General features: G+C 35.7%; 2 protein-coding genes across 2 annotated transcripts; both read right to left on the bottom strand.

Moving 5' to 3' along the window:
- Window positions 1-924: 924 nt before the first annotated feature.
- Window positions 925-6,933, bottom strand: LOC145586969 (uncharacterized). Its single transcript, XM_081643959.1, has 2 exons — window positions 6,745-6,933; window positions 925-2,484 (listed from the first exon to the last, which is right to left on the bottom strand). The coding sequence occupies exon 2, from the start codon at window positions 2,474-2,476 to the stop codon at window positions 1,526-1,528; it is 951 nt and encodes a 316-aa protein (XP_081500085.1). The 5' UTR covers window positions 2,477-2,484; window positions 6,745-6,933; the 3' UTR covers window positions 925-1,525.
- Window positions 6,934-8,458: 1,525 nt separating this feature from the next.
- Window positions 8,459-19,271, bottom strand: LOC145586967 (mitogen-activated protein kinase kinase kinase 1-like). The gene is made up of 9 exons (XM_081643958.1): window positions 17,693-19,271; window positions 17,067-17,151; window positions 16,857-16,919; window positions 16,323-16,480; window positions 15,182-15,254; window positions 14,991-15,050; window positions 11,802-11,912; window positions 9,669-9,912; window positions 8,459-9,025 (listed from the first exon to the last, which is right to left on the bottom strand). The coding sequence occupies exons 1-8, from the start codon at window positions 18,664-18,666 to the stop codon at window positions 9,700-9,702; spliced, it is 1,737 nt and encodes a 578-aa protein (XP_081500084.1). The 5' UTR covers window positions 18,667-19,271; the 3' UTR covers window positions 8,459-9,025; window positions 9,669-9,699.
- Window positions 19,272-20,009: the final 738 nt, after the last annotated feature.

Below are 20,009 nucleotides of genomic sequence, written 5' to 3'. Positions count from 1 at the left end.
TTTTTTTTCTAGGAAGAATAAACATTTTATATGGATGCACATGATATGCATTGAAATGGTATTATTATTAGTTGATTGTTAATACATTTTTATGTAGAGAAGAAGAAGATGGTTTGCACGTTTAAAAGCGCTCAAATTCTCCTTTGGGAGATTATTTGGTAGAGAAAAGAAAAAAGCATGGAACTATGAAAATGTCGAATCAAAAGACCGTGAAAACAGATACCGAACATCCCCTTACCCTCCCCGGGGCAGGGGAAGGTATAGTAAAATCTCTGAGGTTAGACTACATTTTGATTTATAAGTCATTTCTAAAATCTCTAAGGTAGTAGTAATATGACTACTATCTGATGATGAATTCTTATAATTGCTGCATTATTTTCTTTGTTTCTTTTGTCTGACAGAAATTGGGCTCTGTGTTGAAGCAATTTTCATGTGGTAGCAAGTGCAGCAAAGGGGGATTTGATCGAAATGATGATGAATATCAAGATTTACGCAATAATTCATAAACTATTCGTTATTTGTAGTACACACTTTGATGTTTAACAAAAATGATCGTTCAACTATTTGGTTGTATGATGTTCAATTATTTTTGCTTAAAAAAAAGCTTATACATACATATCTGACATTGTGAATTTGTGACTTTGAGTCGTGCATATATTTAGTGTTACTTGTAAAAGTTAAAATTGTGCGCCTCAATATATCCAAAAGGGTGCTCATGGTCTGGCTCATACCATGCTCTGCATACATCAGGCAGTCACTGAACCAAGAGTACCATACATCAGCAACTTATTTTGGTTCAAGAGTACCGTGCTCTGGATACATCAGGCAGTCACTCAAGTGCACAAAATAAGTTGCTGACTTTCCCAGATCAATTATAATTCCAAGGGTACTCACGGTCTGGCTCATCCCATGCTGCACACATAATTATTCACTGAACCAGCTGCTCAGGTGCATGAAATAATTTGCCTGACCTTTCAAGTTCAATTACAATTTATAGTTTCATAAAGCGCAAATACAACTGTACACATGAACAAACCCGATGTTCAAATCTAATCAAAGACAAGGCTCCCCAACTTGAAGAACCTGCAAAGATTTCTGCTAACTAGAAAGAGAAAAGAGAAACTAGAAACTAAAAATTAGGGTCAGGAGTAATTTTCCTTGATTGGTGTTAAAGAGAATCAAATGTACCTGAACGATGTATCCTACCGGTCAATGTTCACTATGCACAAACAAGCATTAAAAATGGGACCCGCCAAACACGGCAGGTAACAGAGTAAAGTTTTCGAGGTCTATCCCTACAAGGCCAAATCACATGAGAGAAATTTATAAACCCGTATCTAAAATCACAATATGTTCAATTTAACCACCTTAAATAAACAAAGGAAAGATTCACTTCTACTTGCATTGCACTGCCTTGGAAGATGTGGCCCCCAAACAATTGTAGAAGTTGAATTATGATAAAAAAACCACTTCACCAGGGTTTTTTTAGAGGGGGACCAAAAGCGCTGCTGATTTTGTACAAAGGTCAGTCACGCCGCCTCCTCCGACGGGACCTTCCCATAAACAACATTCTTCTATGATGACGACTAAGTGGGATCATATCATCTCCTCTACCAAAGGCTGAATTACGAGGAATTCCATCATTGTCTTCGTCGTCGTCGTCATCGTCATCATCATCATATGACTCGTAATTAATCCCAGATGTCCTGTGCAACTGGAATCCACCGCTCCTGATTCTACTTGCCCCAAAAGACTCAAGATCATTGCCCAACAAGTCTTCCATATCCACATTATAATCTCTAATGAAGGGGTTAAAGTTTGGATCAATAACATAGTCCCCCAAAACAATAGTACCTGGGGAGAAAGTGCTCATGACATCACTCAGTTCTCTTTCCCTCTCCAAGCTTTTCCATTTTGCTTCAAGGGACGGGTCCACTTCCCTGGGTCGTGCCCAAGGATGATCATTTTTGACATGCTTCTTTAGTTGTTTGTAGTTACCAACAAAAGAGCAATTCTCCTGCATGCACGTTCGTTTCTTCTTGTTCAGATATTTCCGAGCTGGCTCAACCAAGGTCCAGCCCTTCACCTGCCCACGGCAGAGGGGGCAAAGAAGCTCAGATGCTTCCATCTTTTCCTCAGGCCATTCACCATTGAGGTCAGGAGTGATAGAACCGGGAGTTGCCTTTGCGTATGCATTCTTATACTGGTCAAGACAATTAGAAAAGCGATAGCCAGTGGCGCACATGTAGGGACGACAGCCTTTGTTGTAAGAGGAACAAAGCAGAAGAACAGCATTGTGAGGAGACTCCATGCAAACCGAGCAAGTAGCATCCTCCCAATCTTTCTTCTCAGAAAGCTTAGAAGGCTTCTTCATGTCTTTGAAGATCTTGTGCGAGCAGGATGGAACCTGCAATCGTTCTGTTTTGCCATTGCGGCATCTATACTTCAGACGCCTTACCCTGCTAACTTTCGCCATAAATAAACCTGAAATCGTAAGAAAGAACTCCACATAAAGAATGATAATAATTGCACTAATTAAAATAACAGCTGTCATCTGGTTATCCTCGAAGACTTGTGGCTATGCTAATAGAACAATAAGTCGCATACAAACAGCAAAAACTTCCTCTTAATAAATAATTAAAAAAAAATGCCAACAGAACAATAAATTTTGGCATACAAACAGCAACAATTTCCTCTAAATAAATAAATATACGTAGTATTAGATTTGAGAATGAGAAGTTCGTTGATAAAACAAAATTGCATGGTGTAACAATCAGCAGATCCATAAAATAACAAAATCTAAATTATCAATACATTTGTTACAGGGTCAGCGAAACCCTGAAACTAGTTTCTGAATCAAATCATCAATCCAATATCCTCATAATACTTGCTACAGTTCCACATGAATTTCAGATTCAAGAAGGATTCAATAAGAAATCGATACTCTACTCTCATAAACAATATGTCCGACCACAGCTCAACTGAACTTTAAAAATGAAATTAAACGTATACTTGCCTCAATAACTAGTACATCACAAATTTCTAACTATAGCATAACAGTAACAAGTCCAGCAGAATCACAATGAGATGACTTTGATGATATCCATTATTTATATGTTGCTAACCCATAAGCGAAACCATAATGAAGAACAGTGAGAGGATTGGGAATACTGATGTTAAACAGTAATAGAACCTACAGATATTGCATGATGCTCAAATACCATGGAATAAAAGGATACAAACCAGTGTACCACATTTGATTACCATTTTGACCAAAAATAAGCAACAAAAAACCAAAAACACCTGGCCTCTATCCAATTATATACAACTTTCATCCAAAATCTACCCACATTTTGACAGCATGAATTGGTTGAATAGGAAAAAAAACACAAAGATCAATATATAAAAGATTGTCCTTCTAGAAATGACAGTAATGCATCCTATCATCTTGAAGAAAAAACAAAAGCAAGACAAATTATATTTAACCAAAGAGCCAAGCAACATGAATTCTCCAAGCTATCCCCCTCTCCCAGGTTACATACCCATGAAAGCAGAGAGTCATGGGTTAATATTCTCAGTATTCCTACTCTGCCTCCTCCCCGCCTCTTATTTTAACCAACACCATAAAGCTACTTTTGAACCTTTATGGTTTGGAAGGTTGTACCTGCTAAGCCATTAAGGAAGCAACAGACACTGCCTCAAATTGCAAAATACAAAATAAACATGTCTACCAATAAGCTATTACTGCAACTCTCTTCATATCTTTAAAAGTTTCATGTTCTTATCTTTTCCATTAGCAAAGGACCAACACATCCTGTCCAACTCAATATCTTGGACTTAGCATATCATTAAACTATTAGATCAGATTTGAAGGCCATGTATCAATTCCCTCTATTGACAAATATTATCCTCAGATTTGATCCCATCACAGCATCAGTCACAAAAGTTCATATATCGTTACAAAAAAAATGTACCAAACTAGCTCTCAAACTCCTTTTTATAAATTCCAAACTTATCCTAAGCACTTATATTGAACTCATACAGCAGATTATGATCAATAAATAATATGTATCAGTATATATAAGATACAACCCTCTTATTCAGATAATCAAAAATATAAAATCTTAGATGTATTGAATATTCTCGCTTTATTAAAAAAAAAGGAACACATCAAGGCTAGATCTAGAGTCCAATTAGCCCCACCAAAGTTTGGACTCCTACAATGATCAGCTTAGCTCCTCGGTTAACATATACATTGTTTCAAAGCTAATTTATCACAAATGAAATAAAATGGTTCATAGCGCGTTGTTCTCATCTTAAACAATCCAGGTCCACAACTTCCAGATTATCGAAAGAAAGTCAAAAAAAAGTTTCATCAGTGATTAGACAGGCTTAAGAAAACAAAAGAACTGACTCAGCATACAAAAACAAAGGCATACCACCATTCACAAATGAGAACAGCGAGCTGAGTACCAATGGGAGGTCCAGATTCTGATAGACCAGAGACAGTGGTTAAGGGGTTTCCCAAAATTCCTCCCAATTCAGTCATCTAACTTAATAAAGTTCATTTAAACAGAAGACATTGATCTTTGCAAATACTTTGTAACTACTTGTACCAACTAATAGGTTCCATAACTCCACCAGGAAAACAAAAATAACCTACATGGCCAGCAATTGCAATACATGCATAAACAAAAAATACTACTGCCTCACATCAATCTAACATTCTGATGGGCTTTACAACTATGTAACACAAAAACATTGATGTGCTACTTACAAATTTCATACTGTAAAGATACATGAAACTGCAAAGCCTAAAGCCATAAATCAATATATTTTGCTTTAAAATCTAAAAATTGCTTTTACTAGCACAAATATTTACTAACTCTGTTTCAAAAAGATTTAAAACTTTGCACAGAATTTAAGACAATAGGAGAGAAAGTCTTGCTGTGATGAGTAATGTGTAATAAAAAGGTAAATATAGTAAGACAGACTCTTAAGATCCAGAGTAAGGGGTTGTAGGTGGTGGGTTTTTCAAAGAACTATATGAAACAGACAAAAACAGAAAGTGTCAATATCTTTCTTAAATAGAGGTAGCAAATAAAAGGAAATTATAATTAGTTTTGTTTATTTGAAGAAATTCTGGAGGAAAACTATCATTTGAGACTCCTAAAATCATGAGGAAGGAGGTTGTTGGTCTTTCAAAGAAAAAATTTTCCCTTAAGCTTCCTTAAGTTTCAGACCTTCCAAGTTTTGAAAAAAAATATATGACCTTTTGAGAAATTTCACATGGATTTAAAAGAGGAAGCAAGACTTATAAGAACTTTGAAGGAAAAGCTTGTTTAGTCTTTCAAAAAAATACATATCAATGAGTTTATTAGGAGATCTGACATTACAAATTAGGAAGTAAGAAATGCTACATTTACCAAGAAACTTAGCAAGATAGGATTCATCCCATCAAAGACAACAATTTAATAGCCAAGAAAATACAATAATATTGATGCATTCTAACTTGAACAATGAAAACTAACCATAATGTCATAGAATGACACATTACAAACGTGCTTGAAGAGAAATGTAAAAAAAATTAACTCATTAATGAAGGCATATAAATAGATCTTAAGTAAATTCGTGTAATTATAACTCTACTAATAGCACGTGCCTCATAAATATAGATCATTCATAGAGAAAACAATAAGGATAAATAAAATTTGTAATGTTTTTCATCTTGCCACCATTTCATCTTCAAAGTATCATTTTGTATATCATATGACCACATGCTCATAAAAAGGTTTTGTAAAACAGATGGCTATCCAAACCAGCTCAACAATGTTGCTAAAAAATGTGGAAGAGGACAAAAACAGAAATTCTAAGGTCAAAAAGCATAGGGGAAACAACATTAACAGGAATTTTAAAATCTAAAAAAAAGAAGCACCAAAATTTAACATAAATCTATGAATCTATCTAATCTATCCAAGTCACTTTACATGAAATGAAGAACAGTTAGCTACGTTATTTAACTACGTTTATATATTTTAAGGGGAGCGATGCCACGCCTAACAAAAATAATAAATGCAATAGTGCAATGTACTCTGTGAAATCCGATCAATTTCTATAGTTGAAGCTATTGTAGAAGAATTGCACACAAAACAATAACAAAACTATTTTTACACATTGTACAAGGCAACTCCTCTACATAATCCAGTTCAATCACCCAATTCAGCCACAAGAAAGATAAAAGAAAGGTAGCATTTCTCGTCAACAAACAAAACCAAACAAACCCTAATCAAAGCTCAAACTCCACAGATTTTGACCGTTTCCATTCTCAATTTACAGGCCTTGCTTGCCTATGGATAGCAAGAAGATGCAATTTACTTACTACCCGCTATAAAACGATGAACTTCAATAGTATAAGTTGTTGAGTAATCAGTCAAAGATCTCAATTACGCCCAAAACAATCACAGCACACTCAAATTCACAACAACAATCCCAGCAAACTTCCTCGAAACGATACAAACTTCATCAACGCCAAAATTAACAAAGATTCACACTTTTCAACGCAAAGTATAAGAAGTACAATCAATTAATCACATCTACCATTCATTCATTACGTAATAGCGAATAACCGCAAAATAGAGATCGCGAAAACAATAATAAAAAAAAAAAAAAAATTGCCAAAAATCGCGGAAAAATAAGATATGGAAATGAAACCCTAGAAATCTAGAATGAGATTATAGAAGGTACCTGATATTTGGTCCGAAGACGTCAATCGATGAGGAGAGAGAAAGAGAGATGAGAGAAATGTAGAGAGAGAAAGATTAAGAGTAGAAGAAGAGATTATGAATAAATAAATAATGATAAAATAAAAATAAAAATGAGGAGGGAAGAGCGGAGAGAGTTGATAGGCAAACTCCGATCTTCGCTCACGTTCCAGAAAAAGGTGACCACGCCACTTTGCGTATGCCTATACTATATACGGGAGTACTTTGTATTTTTTTATTTTTAATTATGCTACCAGTATTTGTTTAATACAGACTAAATTAAGTTTGGTTTAATGGTAAGATTGTCACCTTCCAACCTTGATGTTGGGCTTCAATCCCCACTAGTGATACTTTAAGGGTGGGGTCCTTTACCCTTTTCCTTCAATCTCAAAGTTTCTGACCTACTATATAAAAATTATAAAATGATAAAAGCGGATATATTAACTATTAATAACACCAATTCACTAAAAAATTTGTCATGAATTTCACACAATTATAATTTCATTAGTATAAACCATACAAAAAAAGAAAAAACCTATGGAGTATAAAACAATGGTAATGGATGAGGTATATAATATTTAGAATAGCTCAATTAAAGAGTTTACATGTAAAAAAAGATGCTAAAGCCAAAAGAAGTTGGATGCTCGTAAGACTTTACTTGCAGTTGTACCACCTCATTAAAGTCATTATGTGACATTTTTACGCCATCTGCCAGGAGAGAGAAATATGGATGGAAGATGAGAGAGAAAGCAATCCACAACTCAACAAGTCCATACTTTGTGAAATGACAAATTAGGACATTACAAATTTAGAATATACCCTTCAATATGACGTTTATTCCAAATACTACTCCGTACGGAGTATTAAAACAGAACTTGAACTTGGATTGACAGACAAGTAAGTACAGAGTATTACTACGAATGTATTAATAAAGGTCTTTAAGCAAAATTGTACTTTTAGCATTTATAGATTATATATGAACCACTAGTCCTAGTCGCAAGTAGTGACCAACACGGCATTGCCTAACTTTGATTAGGATGATTTAGCGATTGATTGGGTGATGGCATATATTAAATCAAACCAGAACTACGTATTTTCTTTGTGACTAGTTGTCCAACTATAGATCCGAATCGTGCAGCGCGCTCTTGTTTATTGGCGACAAGGACGCAAGCCTAGAGCGGAAGAGGTTCGTGAGCACACAGCGACACGGACCAAGGGTATCTCAAGGAAACACTCGTCAACGACGGGTGCGGAGTCGAGGCTTCTGACGACTGATGCTTCTGACGGCCGATGCTTCAAAGCAGGCACAAGCGGAACCGACGAGGTGAAAGCGTCTTTTGAGGTTTCTTGGTTTGTGGGGAATGCTTTAAAACAAGGTAAGCACAATATTTATAAAGGCTTAAAACAACACACAAGTCTTAAAGCAATAGCAATGGGACAAGGAGCTATAATTCAATAACCATTCTTATAAATCTTATAAGAACGAATGAAGTAAAACATAAATTCTTTTTCTGTTATAACTATAGTCTATAGATATATAAATCATGAAACAATACTCCGTATTACATATAAAATGGCTGAACTTGGCTAAATAACCTGTTAGTAAGAAATTTGCTTAATAATCCCTAGAAAAATATTAAACCAATTCCACAAAAAAAATTTAATATGAGACAAGTAGGTGTTGAAAGTCATCAATGGATATAAAATTCTTTGTATAAAAATATAAATAAAATTTCCAAAAGAAGCGAACACAATATGAGTACGGGTTGAAGAAGTAAAAAAGAAGGAACGAGATACAATCATAACAGGATAGATCTGAATAATGAATGAGTACAAACTGTTTCTGACAAAAAAAATTAGTTATGTACAAAAGCCTAAACCATCTTCCTACATACAGTAATAAACTATCATTCATAAATCAAGATTCCATCATCATATGCTAACTAATTTTCAGATCACAGATACAAACACAGCCCCAAAACCTAGACTATTATATTACAGATTGTCCTCTGCATTTTTAGTATCCCGGAATTAAGGGAGTTGGAATCACGCGAGGTAGGAATCAAAGCACGCTGGCGGGGCTAGCCAGCCATCCAGGACCATTTAATAACTCATCCAGAGGATGATGCGTACAGAGATTGCTCTGACTTTTTGGGTTTTTCTTTTCTTTCAGATGGATAATCTTGGATACAGGAATCAAATAAGTCACTTAATTATTTGATACACTCTGCTGAACACGTCGCAACTCCAGATGTACATATTATCTGCCATCAAGGAGGAAACATTCATTAACCAGAGGAACAACCTCAACAGAGTGCAAATGAGTTATTCTCTTGAGTAAAATATCACAAGACTAATGGGAGAGGACAAAGTTACTGTATTTTAAGTGAGTTCTGTGTTAAAAAAATTTCAACAAATATGTGAAAACTGAAACCAGTACAATGGTATACTATTTAGACTACAGGCCCACAACCCGTACTCTCAAGATCTTTAGTACATGATGCTCAGATGGCCAATAAGAGACAGGATATTCACTGTTCGAACTTAGAAATATGCCGTGATCATGGGTCATGCAGATGATTAATAATTTTAAAAAGCCTTTGTCCGAAATTGGTTGATGTTTAGTGGATATCCCACATTTCAGAATTTGACATGACCCACGCTTCCACCAAAACACCCCAAAAAAAAAACGTGTCAAATTTCAGTGCCACCGCCAAATGCCAGCGGGGTGAGATAGTTTGATTGAGTTGCAGAATTGTAAATATGACTGCTAAAATGATGATATCAGCAGAAAGAATTGGATACTCTTTTAGCTAATTTTTTCTTCTCATTTAATACTTTAATAAATGGTGGTGGGCATGCATATCATGAATTTCTAGACTAAAAGAAAACCTAAGAAGCACTCACCTCCACAAAATAATCACAAGTGATGAGAGACTCAAATTGATTTCCCGCGCATCATAGGTGACTCTGAGCCTAATGGAGCATAAAGCTGTCTCCGTAAAAATGGATGTTCCAAGAGCTCAGCCGCCGTAGGACGGTCATTCGGATTCACACGTAGACATTGTTGGATAAAATCACGAGCATCTTTGGACAAAGTATCAGGGATGGGAGGTGCCTCACCCTTACCGATCCTAAAAAGTGCTTGCATCTGCAATTGCCAATGACAGCAGCTGTTAATCCAATAGAGCACAAAGCATGCTGCAACAGTTATATGTATAATGACAAAAAAAAAAATTGCATCTTGATCACAGACAAATTACAGGTGAAACAAAGCCAATAGTGATTATCATGGCAAATTCCAATTAACAGCCATATAAAATGTGTAGAGCAGGGTTTAGTTCTTTGCTGAGCTATTATTCTTTTGCTGAACTGAACTTTTATAAACATTTTTTTTAGGTGAAACTATTTCTTAGTTATTATGGCTGAACTAACTTTTGCTTGAACTTAATACTGCTGATTGGCCTTGTTTTGCTGAAATTTACAGGAAGAAAGAAAAGAGGAAACTTTTTAAGATTAAGCTTTGTCATGTATTCCTAGACTGGACTGGTAAGTTTCTTAGAAAATCACTAAATTGCAGTCTGTTAGAGCAGAATTGGAATAATAAATTTCTACCATGTCACTTTCCTCCTTCAGTAGCCCTCTACTGAAAGCCCTATTAGGTCAAATGAGATGGAATTGAAAATGGTTGGACAAATAAAAACTAGCATAAGTAACACCACAGCGTTGTGCCATAAGGCCCATAACTGTCATTGTGTCCTCAAAAATAACAAACCGCCCATCTCATAGGCAATTATTAAGTTTCAAAAATATAATCTCACACTAGCCAAACATTTTCTACTAAGCAAGTAAGCATGGTGTATAAACAGGGGTTTCGGAAAAGATTGAAGAATAAACCTGATGATGAAGCAGAAGATTACTCAAAAGAAGGTGAGACATGCAATTCTAAGGCACCATTTGGTTTGACATAAAGCAAATTCAATGAAAATTGTTTTTCAGGGAAAACATATTTTCAAGGAAAACCACAATTGAAAAATAGTTTTGCTCTGTTTGTTTCCTTATAAGAAAAGTTATAGAGAAAATGAAAATAGGAGCAGATTGGTAAGGATTGGTGAAAGGAAAGCAAAAAGAGATGAGAAAGAGGAAGGAAAATGTGGGTTCCCATGTTTTGTAAAAGGAAAAAGGTTTTCCATTATTGAGAGTAAATTTCCACCATAAAGAAAATTGTTTTTTCCAGCCCTTCACAAACCAAACAAAGGAAAATGAAGAAAAATGGGAAAATCATTTTCCATGACCAAACACACCCTAAAAGAAAACAAATTGGTCTCAATTCAAATGCTAAATTACACCAAATGTACCTGAAAGAATAAAAAATTATTTGAGCATACATGTCAACAAAATGCAGCAACTTCAGATCCATCGAAATCAATATGAAGAATAGAATTGAAATACAGTAAGGCATTGTGATGAACAACTCATCAACAATTTAAATCTACAGCACAAAGGGAAGAGGGGGGGGGGGGGGACTCTAGATAGCTTGGAGATCACTGACAAATGCACCATAAATACTGCCCTGAATGGTTCTAAAGGCTGTCAGCTCGGCATCAAAGCTGGCCGCCATTAAATGCACCATAAATACATGTCATTGTATTTACAAGGACTATATGAAATTAAAAATCATCCATAGGATCAGAAATAGATCCTTTGTTTCGCCTGCATCCGTTGCAATGCCACCAGGACACTCTAAACAACACTTTTTCAGAAAATTCAAAGTGCGATGGTCGAATTCACATCCTTACTCAAATAGTCAATCCTCACCTCCCAGACTAACTAACATACCTTAGGTTCCATCAAAGAAAAATAACATACCTTAAGGCAATTAGACTTTAGACCTACGGTGCACATGACTAGATGTATAAAGACACTATTTAAGATCTGTAATGACTAAATGCTAGATTTAACCCCACACAACACTAAATTTTAGAACGACCAAAAGACAAGGTAAAAAAAAAGATATAACAAATGATAGGAGTCACATACAAATTCTAAAGGATAATAGGGAACATGGCCGGTTAGCATCTCCAAGACAGTGCATCCAAGGCTCCAGATATCTGCTGGCAGTCCATAACCTTTATTTTTGTGATTAACAACCTGGGAAATCACAAATCAAAGAAATCTTTAAGGGAAGAAGTAAACTACACAAAGCTACAGAGTGAGCCCATGCATTCTTAGAAGTTTACAAGTAAACAAATACAATAATATTCATATATTATAGTAAACCATAAATCAATTTGTTGTTGCACAGGAAAGAAATTCTCAGCAAGTGCAAGACTAAAGGAATAAACCATATATCAACCCTAGGATTCACAGCAGGCAAAATAAAAATGCAAGAAAAGCACATTAAATGGTTTGCTAATGGTCCACATACGGCTAAAAGAATAAACCTCAAGATGCCAAAGCATCTACTAAGAATATCACTTCAAATCCTTTTGGGTTGGGGAGGGGGGATTAAAAAAATTTATAACTCGTCTTTTGATAGGCATCACAATTCACAAATACCAAATCAAGTAATTTGAAATATTAATTTATACATTGCATAACTTGGAGTACCAACTTCAGAGACTCAGAGAATATCCTTCAAAACTGAACTTCCGTCCAATCCACCCATTCCTAATACCTCGTGACTTAATTAATCACTTTTTTTAATAGGTTTGCTATTGACCATGTTCTACTTTCTCAGCACTATGTCAAAACTAGTAAATATAAATTTTAGTAAAAAAAACAAAAAAAAAAAAAACAAGCAAGGACAGCAGACCCTGCATACAAGCTACATACCCAAAGTTAAACAGATCTAAATGAGAAGCAAAAGGAAGTAAAGAGCCACAGCCACCCTTACCAAATTAAAAGATTTTAACCCAACAACATATTTTCAAATTTAAGCATAATGGTCCACTATCTCTCTAAAAGATCTAATCACACAAACAGCATTTTATTTAGGCGGGTATGTTGTGGGCTACAAATTGACAGAAGCCTCAAAGGAACCTGGATGCAGGGATCCCACAAAGGACACACAGACCAAGCCCCAGCTACAGTATCCATTATCCAAAGCTTCCAAACCTAAGCAATTGCAAGGGTCAATTAAAGATTGCAACAATGTTGCCAGACATATATTCTTACACAAATGATTAAGTGATCCAGCATATAGTAGCAAGTATTTGGCCATGAAAAGCCTCACTCTCATCAGGATTCCATCATCAAACCACTTGCATGCCTCTACTGGTAACATAGGGTGTTCCTAGAGCTAATTTGCACATATGGCACTAACTTTTCCCCACTACACAACGAAAACAAATTTAATGGTTTTGTACAAAGCTTTATCCTTGTGTTATACTTCCTCTGTTCTGTTAATATTGCAAAAAGGATGAAATTACGAATCCCAAAACACATTTTATATAATTATATGCTAAATATCTATAATTGTGTAAGAGTAAAAATTATAAAAAATTGATCTTGTGAAAGTATTTTATGAGACAAATCCAACAAGATCCCACGTGACTATATTTTGCTTAACGTATAAATCATATTATATGGTCAAACAAGAGCGATGAATAGTGCAAAAAGTCCATTGTTGCAATATTAATAGAACGGAGGAAGTAACTTATAAGGTTTAAGAAATATACTTCCCCCTAATTAATCTTAGCAAGTCAGTGTTAATAATTTCACCCTTCTTTAAGGCTATCTTATGTCTTGAGTTTGCGAGATATTTTCAATAAACACCCACAACTTAACATAGAGCACCTATTTACAGGAATGCAAAAAAAAAAATGCTACTAAAAGGTCCTGAACCACTAAGATGTCTTTCCAATTCCGTGAACCAAGAAACATTCAACAGCGCCGAACCAAACATGTGATCTAAACCAAGCATATAAAGACGTATCAGTGTAAGAGGACAGAGAATTATCGACCTAGCTAACAAGCAAAGTGCGATGGAAGTTAGCAACACATTTCCAGATATATGATCAATCCTGTGCTATCGACATTAGAAGTATGGTATAGGGAGAAGAACATATAATCTGAAAAGGTATAAGTATGGTATAGGGAGAAGAACATATAATCTGAAAAGGTATTGAAAGGTGTAAAGAAGAGGTTGGCACTTCGCAACAAGTGAGGCTCAAAAGATGAAAATTTGAGATAAATATCCAGTATAAGTATACCTTACTAAAAAAAGTGAATATAGGGATTAATGGAAGGCAATGCACAAATGTTTACATAAAACAAACAACACTATGACCATAGATGGATCTTCTCTTGAATGACCTACTCCGGCATTGGTACATACAACTGATGCCTGCGAAGCTCGGACTCGGCCAAACACCCAGCCGTACCCGTGTCGACACGACGCGACCCGGGTGCGGACATGAAATCTGGGTCGGACCCTTGCGTGAAAAAGTGGACTCGCCAATTGTGAACCCTAGATCTAAAATAGGAGGACAGATTCACCAAACCAAGAGCCTAACCTTAGGGTTTTTGATCGAAAGTGAAAAACGAGCAGTTTGACACCCAGAAGTTGCTGGATTTCTTTGCCGGCGACTGAAAACTGGTTCTTTGAGTCTCGAGTTCTCGACCATTCAACTTCAACTGCAATTTCTGTTTTCTTTTATTTTTTTTTTAACGTGGGTGGGGTAGGCAGTCTTGAAAATTGAAATAGTGAATGTGGAGGTGGGTGGAAAACTCACGTGATTTATAATCTTATTTACTGTTTCTTTCTTTTCTTTTTTACAGTACTACTTTTATATTTTTTTTAAAAGCTGAACAATAAGTACTACTCTAAACTTCTACTTTGACCTATTTTTACTTACCTTCAACTCTAATATTTTTTAAATTGCCGTGTCCCTGAGTCCAAATTTAAAATATGGACTCTTTTAAAACGTGTCCGCGGATCCTTAATTTTATAATATTCCGAGTCTGACACTTGGACCCATACCCGAGTCCGAGCTTCCTAGACTGATGCAAGTATATAATAGCATTCATCTACTGCTTGATAGAAAGAGGGATGCAGGCAAGTGCCCTATAGAATAAGTATGTAAATATCTCAACAGAAATTTCTCATTATATGACAACCACCATTAGCAAATGGATAATCAGTTCCATCTGCATCGTATATTCAAATGGTTGAACCATCAATTTGGAATGTAAGATTTCAAATCAGTAACATGAAGAAAGGCTAACCTCAGGTGCCATCCAGAACGCGGTCCCTTTACAAGACTTCAAGTCATTTAATCTAGTTGCCTGGAAAACAATGTAACGTCAATGAAACAAATTAGATATAATACTTGCAAAAACATATCTTGGAGAAAAAACAGAATATAGCAGAAAGCATGCTAGATGTTTAGAAAAATGGTAAACAAAGAGCAGCAGACCTTTGCCAATCCGAAATCTGCTAGTTTTACGGTTCCATTTGAAGCCACCAATATGTTGCCACTTTTGATATCTCTGAGAGTTGGTAAAAAAATCCAGCTTAGTTCTCAGAAGCATTACAGTTATTAGTATGTCAAACAAGATAATGCTCCTGGATATGCATTTACATACAAAAGGTCAAATTATTGAATATCATCCAGACTATGTACTGTTTGAACCTAAAGCCTCAACCTGTGAAGAGTGTGAACAGCACTTCAAAAAGTTTTAGTTTTGGAAAGGCAGAAAATCAAGAAGGGGAAATCGTTGCTAAGAGAATCAGTTGAAAGGCAAAGGAAGATGCATTGTTTGAAGGATAAGCACCTTACAATAAATTTTCATTCGCACCCAGATTTTGACATAATATAGCCATTACATATAGATAGCTTTCATCATTCAAGTGCACTTAATGGCACTATTATCCAAATGACAATATATGACAACACCTGCATCACTACCCTAACATAAATATTACACTATGGACACTGATGATCAACGGATATATTACTCAGAGCAAATGATGATACTGAACATGCGGCAAGTTGGTACACAGGACAAGAATAAAAATAAAAAGATAAGTGAATGACATCAGCAATGATAGAGGTCACGAGAAGAGTTCCCTTAGAGGTTTGCTCTAAGCAGTTTGCACAACATTTTTTTCTAAGGCTCCAAGACTATCACAAATTAGTTGCAAAGAGAGGATAGTAAAGGCTATGAAGCCATATAATGAAGCTAAGACATCAGAAACTAGGGTTCACTTGCTACTTCTGGAGTGAAGTATCTTGCTTTAAGTAGATGCACTACGTTAGTTTGTGGTGAGAGTGTGAGAAAGGTGACTTGAGTAACCTATACTTAAGTGTGATTTGAAGTAGCAGAGAAAGAAAAGGAGGCAGGTATACCAAAGCACTAACAAATTCAAAATTCAATGACATGGTCTTAGGATGTAAATTGGAAAGAAACCGTGCGCGGGGGGGGGGGGGGGGGGGGTCTATGCAATTCAAAGTAAGTGAACAGACTGAGTTTGCACACAAGTGAATAACTAAATGTAAGAAAGATATTAAAAAATATATAAAAATTAACAACTACAGAAATAGTTCCACAGCATACCTGTGCACCACATTTTTATCATGAAGATATTTCAAACCCAGTAGAATCTGTCTTGTATAATTAGATACATGGGAATCCCGAAGGCGATACTGTTGATACAGTTTTGCAAGGGAACCCTGAGTCACGAGCTCTAAGAAGATATACAGTTTTGAGTCAGCCTGCAGTAAACATCAAATAGCATTAGAAAATCTTGATTTAATAATAAAAATTTTAAAAAAAAAAAAATACATCTCCAATTATTAAGTTTATCAACAGTCCAATAGCTTGGTCTAGTGGTCAAGTTTGTATCTCACAACCAAGAGGTTGTGGGATCAAACCCCACTAGAGGCACCTTTGGGGTGGGGATTCCCTTACCCTTCCCCCTCACTTCCAAAGTGTCTAGCCCGCTAACCCGGGTCGGGAGGACCTGTGAGAGGTTCTGACCCGGTAGGGCCTTTCTCCTTACCAACCAAAAAAACAAAAAAATTGCAAATTTGCAATTGCCATCCTAAGACAATGAGGTTCAAAAGACAAGCTGAAGGCATGATATGATACCGTTTCAGTGCCAAGATATCGAACTATATTCTCATGTTCAAACTGACTAAGCAGCTCAATTTCCTGAAAATGAAAAATAGGGAAAAGGGTGAATTTACAGAGAAAACATACGAAAATGACAAATTTGAAGAAAGTGAATTTACCGAGCCAATAATTGTAGGCTGCTATCCTGGACAATAGTTAACAATAAAAAACTCAAGCCTAACATACCTGCTCAAGTTGGTAGATACTCTGCCTTCCTTGACTTCCTTGCTCAAGCAGTGAAACTTCCTTTACGGCAAAAAAGAATCCCTCACTGAAAGCAGATTCATAAGTAGTGAGAAGTTTCCCATACAGATCTATACAGTAGTAATCAAAACAGGAGTGAGGAAAGACTATTAATTTCAGATTTGTATACACTTGAAATAAGAAGGGCAAGGAGAAATGGAACAATGGGGATGGAAAATTTCGGCAATATGAACTTTATTAAGGATTCATTTCTGTTGTCCTTCTCAGCAGCATCTAACTGAACATCAGCATTATAAGACTTCAGCTCAAGGAACAGAATTAGGGGGTTTGTGCAGCAACAAGGAATGAATCAGCACCCTTAATTTAACAAAGAATTGCTGCCTGAATTAATTATTCTTAAAGCCATGAGTCTATCAGATATTGTCCCTATGGCTCCTACAGACCAGTTATCTCTATCTGTATCCTCTTAAAAGTCCCTTAATATCCAAGAGACAACCTCACTTCCCGCCCCCAGCCAACCCAAGTAAGCAAGCAGTAGATGGGTCACACAAAAACCTGAGCATAGTTCAAATGAAGAAATTAAACAGAAGATCAGCAGCAAAACTTACCAAGAAATTCCTTCATATACAGTTCCAAATGAACCCCTTCCTAATTGAGAACCTTTCATCCATTGGGTTATATTGACTTTACAGACCCCGTTTGGTGAAATAATCGATACAGGTTCCGTGGTTGAACTAGATGAGTCATCATCATTCGTAGTGGTGAAAGAACAAGATCCTGACAGTGTAATAGTTTCCCCAATCCTTACCCCCTGACTTCCCTCTCTGCGAATATCCTCCTCGTCATCAGAAGATTGAGTTTGGTCACCATATGGAACGCTAAGGGGCCCGTTCTCATTATCATCAGGTGCGAAGCCTTTTAATAACTCCCAGGTAGAACATTGATCATCTAGAACCGGAAGGGACATTGCTGGTGGAGGGGTAAGCAATGGGGGGCGATCACCTTTAATTCCTCCGCCTCCACCTCCAAAAACAGGTCTCACACTATTATCAGCCGGGTGTGGAAAAACAGCAGGCCCACATGGCCTAAACTCGTTGCCAATGCGATCATTCTGTATGATTTCATTCTTCTGAGCACTATTTCCAAATCTATGAGGCATACGATCACCAAACTTTTGAACCTCCTCTTGCTTAATTGGTACTTTAAGATCAACACTATCAAGTTGCTCCTTTTCAGCCCTCGGAGTAACATCAGAGGATGATCTATTCTTCATAGCCTGGTAAGCTGCTGGAGGAATCTGAAAATCTTCAGGTCCAGAAAGCCCTATGCTCTGAAAAATCAAATCAATTTCACCATCTTTCCCTTCACACCGAAGGCTAGTCTTTTCAACAACAACGCCCAAGTCAAGTGACCGCGTTCGTGGCGCTGAAGAACCACTGGTCGATGGTGATGTCGAAGCTGAAGGAGTGTAATCAAAGTTCTTGGCAGCATTTCTTCGTACAAGCTTTGGTTTGGGAGATGATACTTGGTCCATTTTTTTGCTCAGCTTCTTATGAGAAAAAATCCCAGACAAGTGATGCATTGAAAAACGAGCAACATTGACCAAAACTCACCACCTGATTGAATAATATCCCCAGCAACCCCCAACAAAACCCTAAACTCAATCACAAATCCCTAGAAACCCTAGATCAAATGCTTAATTGCTTATTCCACACCCTCACTTCCAACTATCTCCTTCATTCAAAATTCACACAAAATTATTTCACCACCAAACATAAACCAAACACGATCTCTTCCTTAAATACACAACTCCCGAAGAATCAACAAATACAAAATCAACAAATTATTTGAATGAATTTTCAGCAGAAACAGTAAGTAATTCTTCAGCAATCTACTTCACCAAAAAAAAAAATTGAAATCCAACAAAACTTATACCTTAAATTGAAACTTTTCTCTCTCCTCTTAGCTCAAACAGCTGCAAAACAGTTCGATTTGAAGAAATGGTAGGAAAATTCAAGATGAATTCGAGAGATTTCTGGAATATCAGTGAAGATCGGAGGATAGAGATAGAAGGAAGAAGAAGAAGAGAGAGAAAATGGGAGTGACGGCGTGGAGAGGAGAGAGAAAGATGACCGGGAAAGTTGAAGAGAGAGAAAACGCGGCGATGACGACTGAGAAGAGCGGAGATTTCTTTTATTGGTCAGCTGAAACTATGAAATTTAATTAAAATTATATAAAAATTGAAGGATTGTGATTGGCGGCGCTGGAAATTTGCTCTGTTTGCTCGACTATGACGGTCAACGTTTATTTTTCTTTTTTTTTTTCTTTTTTAAAAAGTATTCTTAATTTAAGGAATACAGAATACCACGATTTTTAATCTAAATTAGGCCCTGTTCTTTTGAGCTTCTGGGCAGAGCAGAGCAGATTTCAGCAGAGCAGAGCAGAGCAAAGCAGAGCAGAGCAGATTTCATTAATACTAATATTATTATAATTACTAATATTATTATTACTATTATTATTATTATTACTATTATTATTATTATTATTATTTTTACTATTATTATTATTATTATTATTATTATTACTATTATTATTATTATTATTACTACTACAATTATTATTATTACTACTGCTGCTACTGCTGCTACTACTACTACTACTATTATAATCATTAAATTTTATTATTAAATATTAATTATAATTAATAATATTTATATTATTAAATATTAATTATAATTAATAATATTTATATTATTAAATATTAATTATATTATTATTAATATTATTATTATCAAATATTAATTATGTTATTATTAATATTATTATTATTAAATATTAATTATATTATATTAATATTATTATTATTAAATATTAATTATTATTATTATTAAATATTAATATTTAATAATATTATTATTATTAAAT

Source organism: Chenopodium album, chromosome 16 (genome assembly GCF_948465745.1).
Source record: "Chenopodium album chromosome 16, dcCheAlbu1.1, whole genome shotgun sequence".
NCBI lineage: Eukaryota > Viridiplantae > Streptophyta > Magnoliopsida > Caryophyllales > Amaranthaceae > Chenopodium > Chenopodium album.
The sequence above is the reverse complement of the archived record's forward strand: the minus strand, read 5'-3'. Positions and strand labels throughout refer to the sequence as shown.

Coding starts and splice junctions, on each gene's coding strand:
- LOC145586967 (XM_081643958.1), bottom strand. CDS start 18,666: ATGCATCACTTGTCTGGGATTTTTTCTCATAAGAAGCTGAGCAAAAAA. Junction 16,920..17,066: donor GTATCTACCAACTTGAGCAG/GTATGTTAGGCT, acceptor TTTCATTTTCAG/GAAATTGAGCTGCTTAGTCA. Junction 16,481..16,856: donor GATATCTTGGCACTGAAACG/GTATCATATCAT, acceptor TGTTTACTGCAG/GCTGACTCAAAACTGTATAT.
- LOC145586969 (XM_081643959.1), bottom strand. CDS start 2,476: ATGGCGAAAGTTAGCAGGGTAAGGCGTCTGAAGTATAGATGCCGCAAT.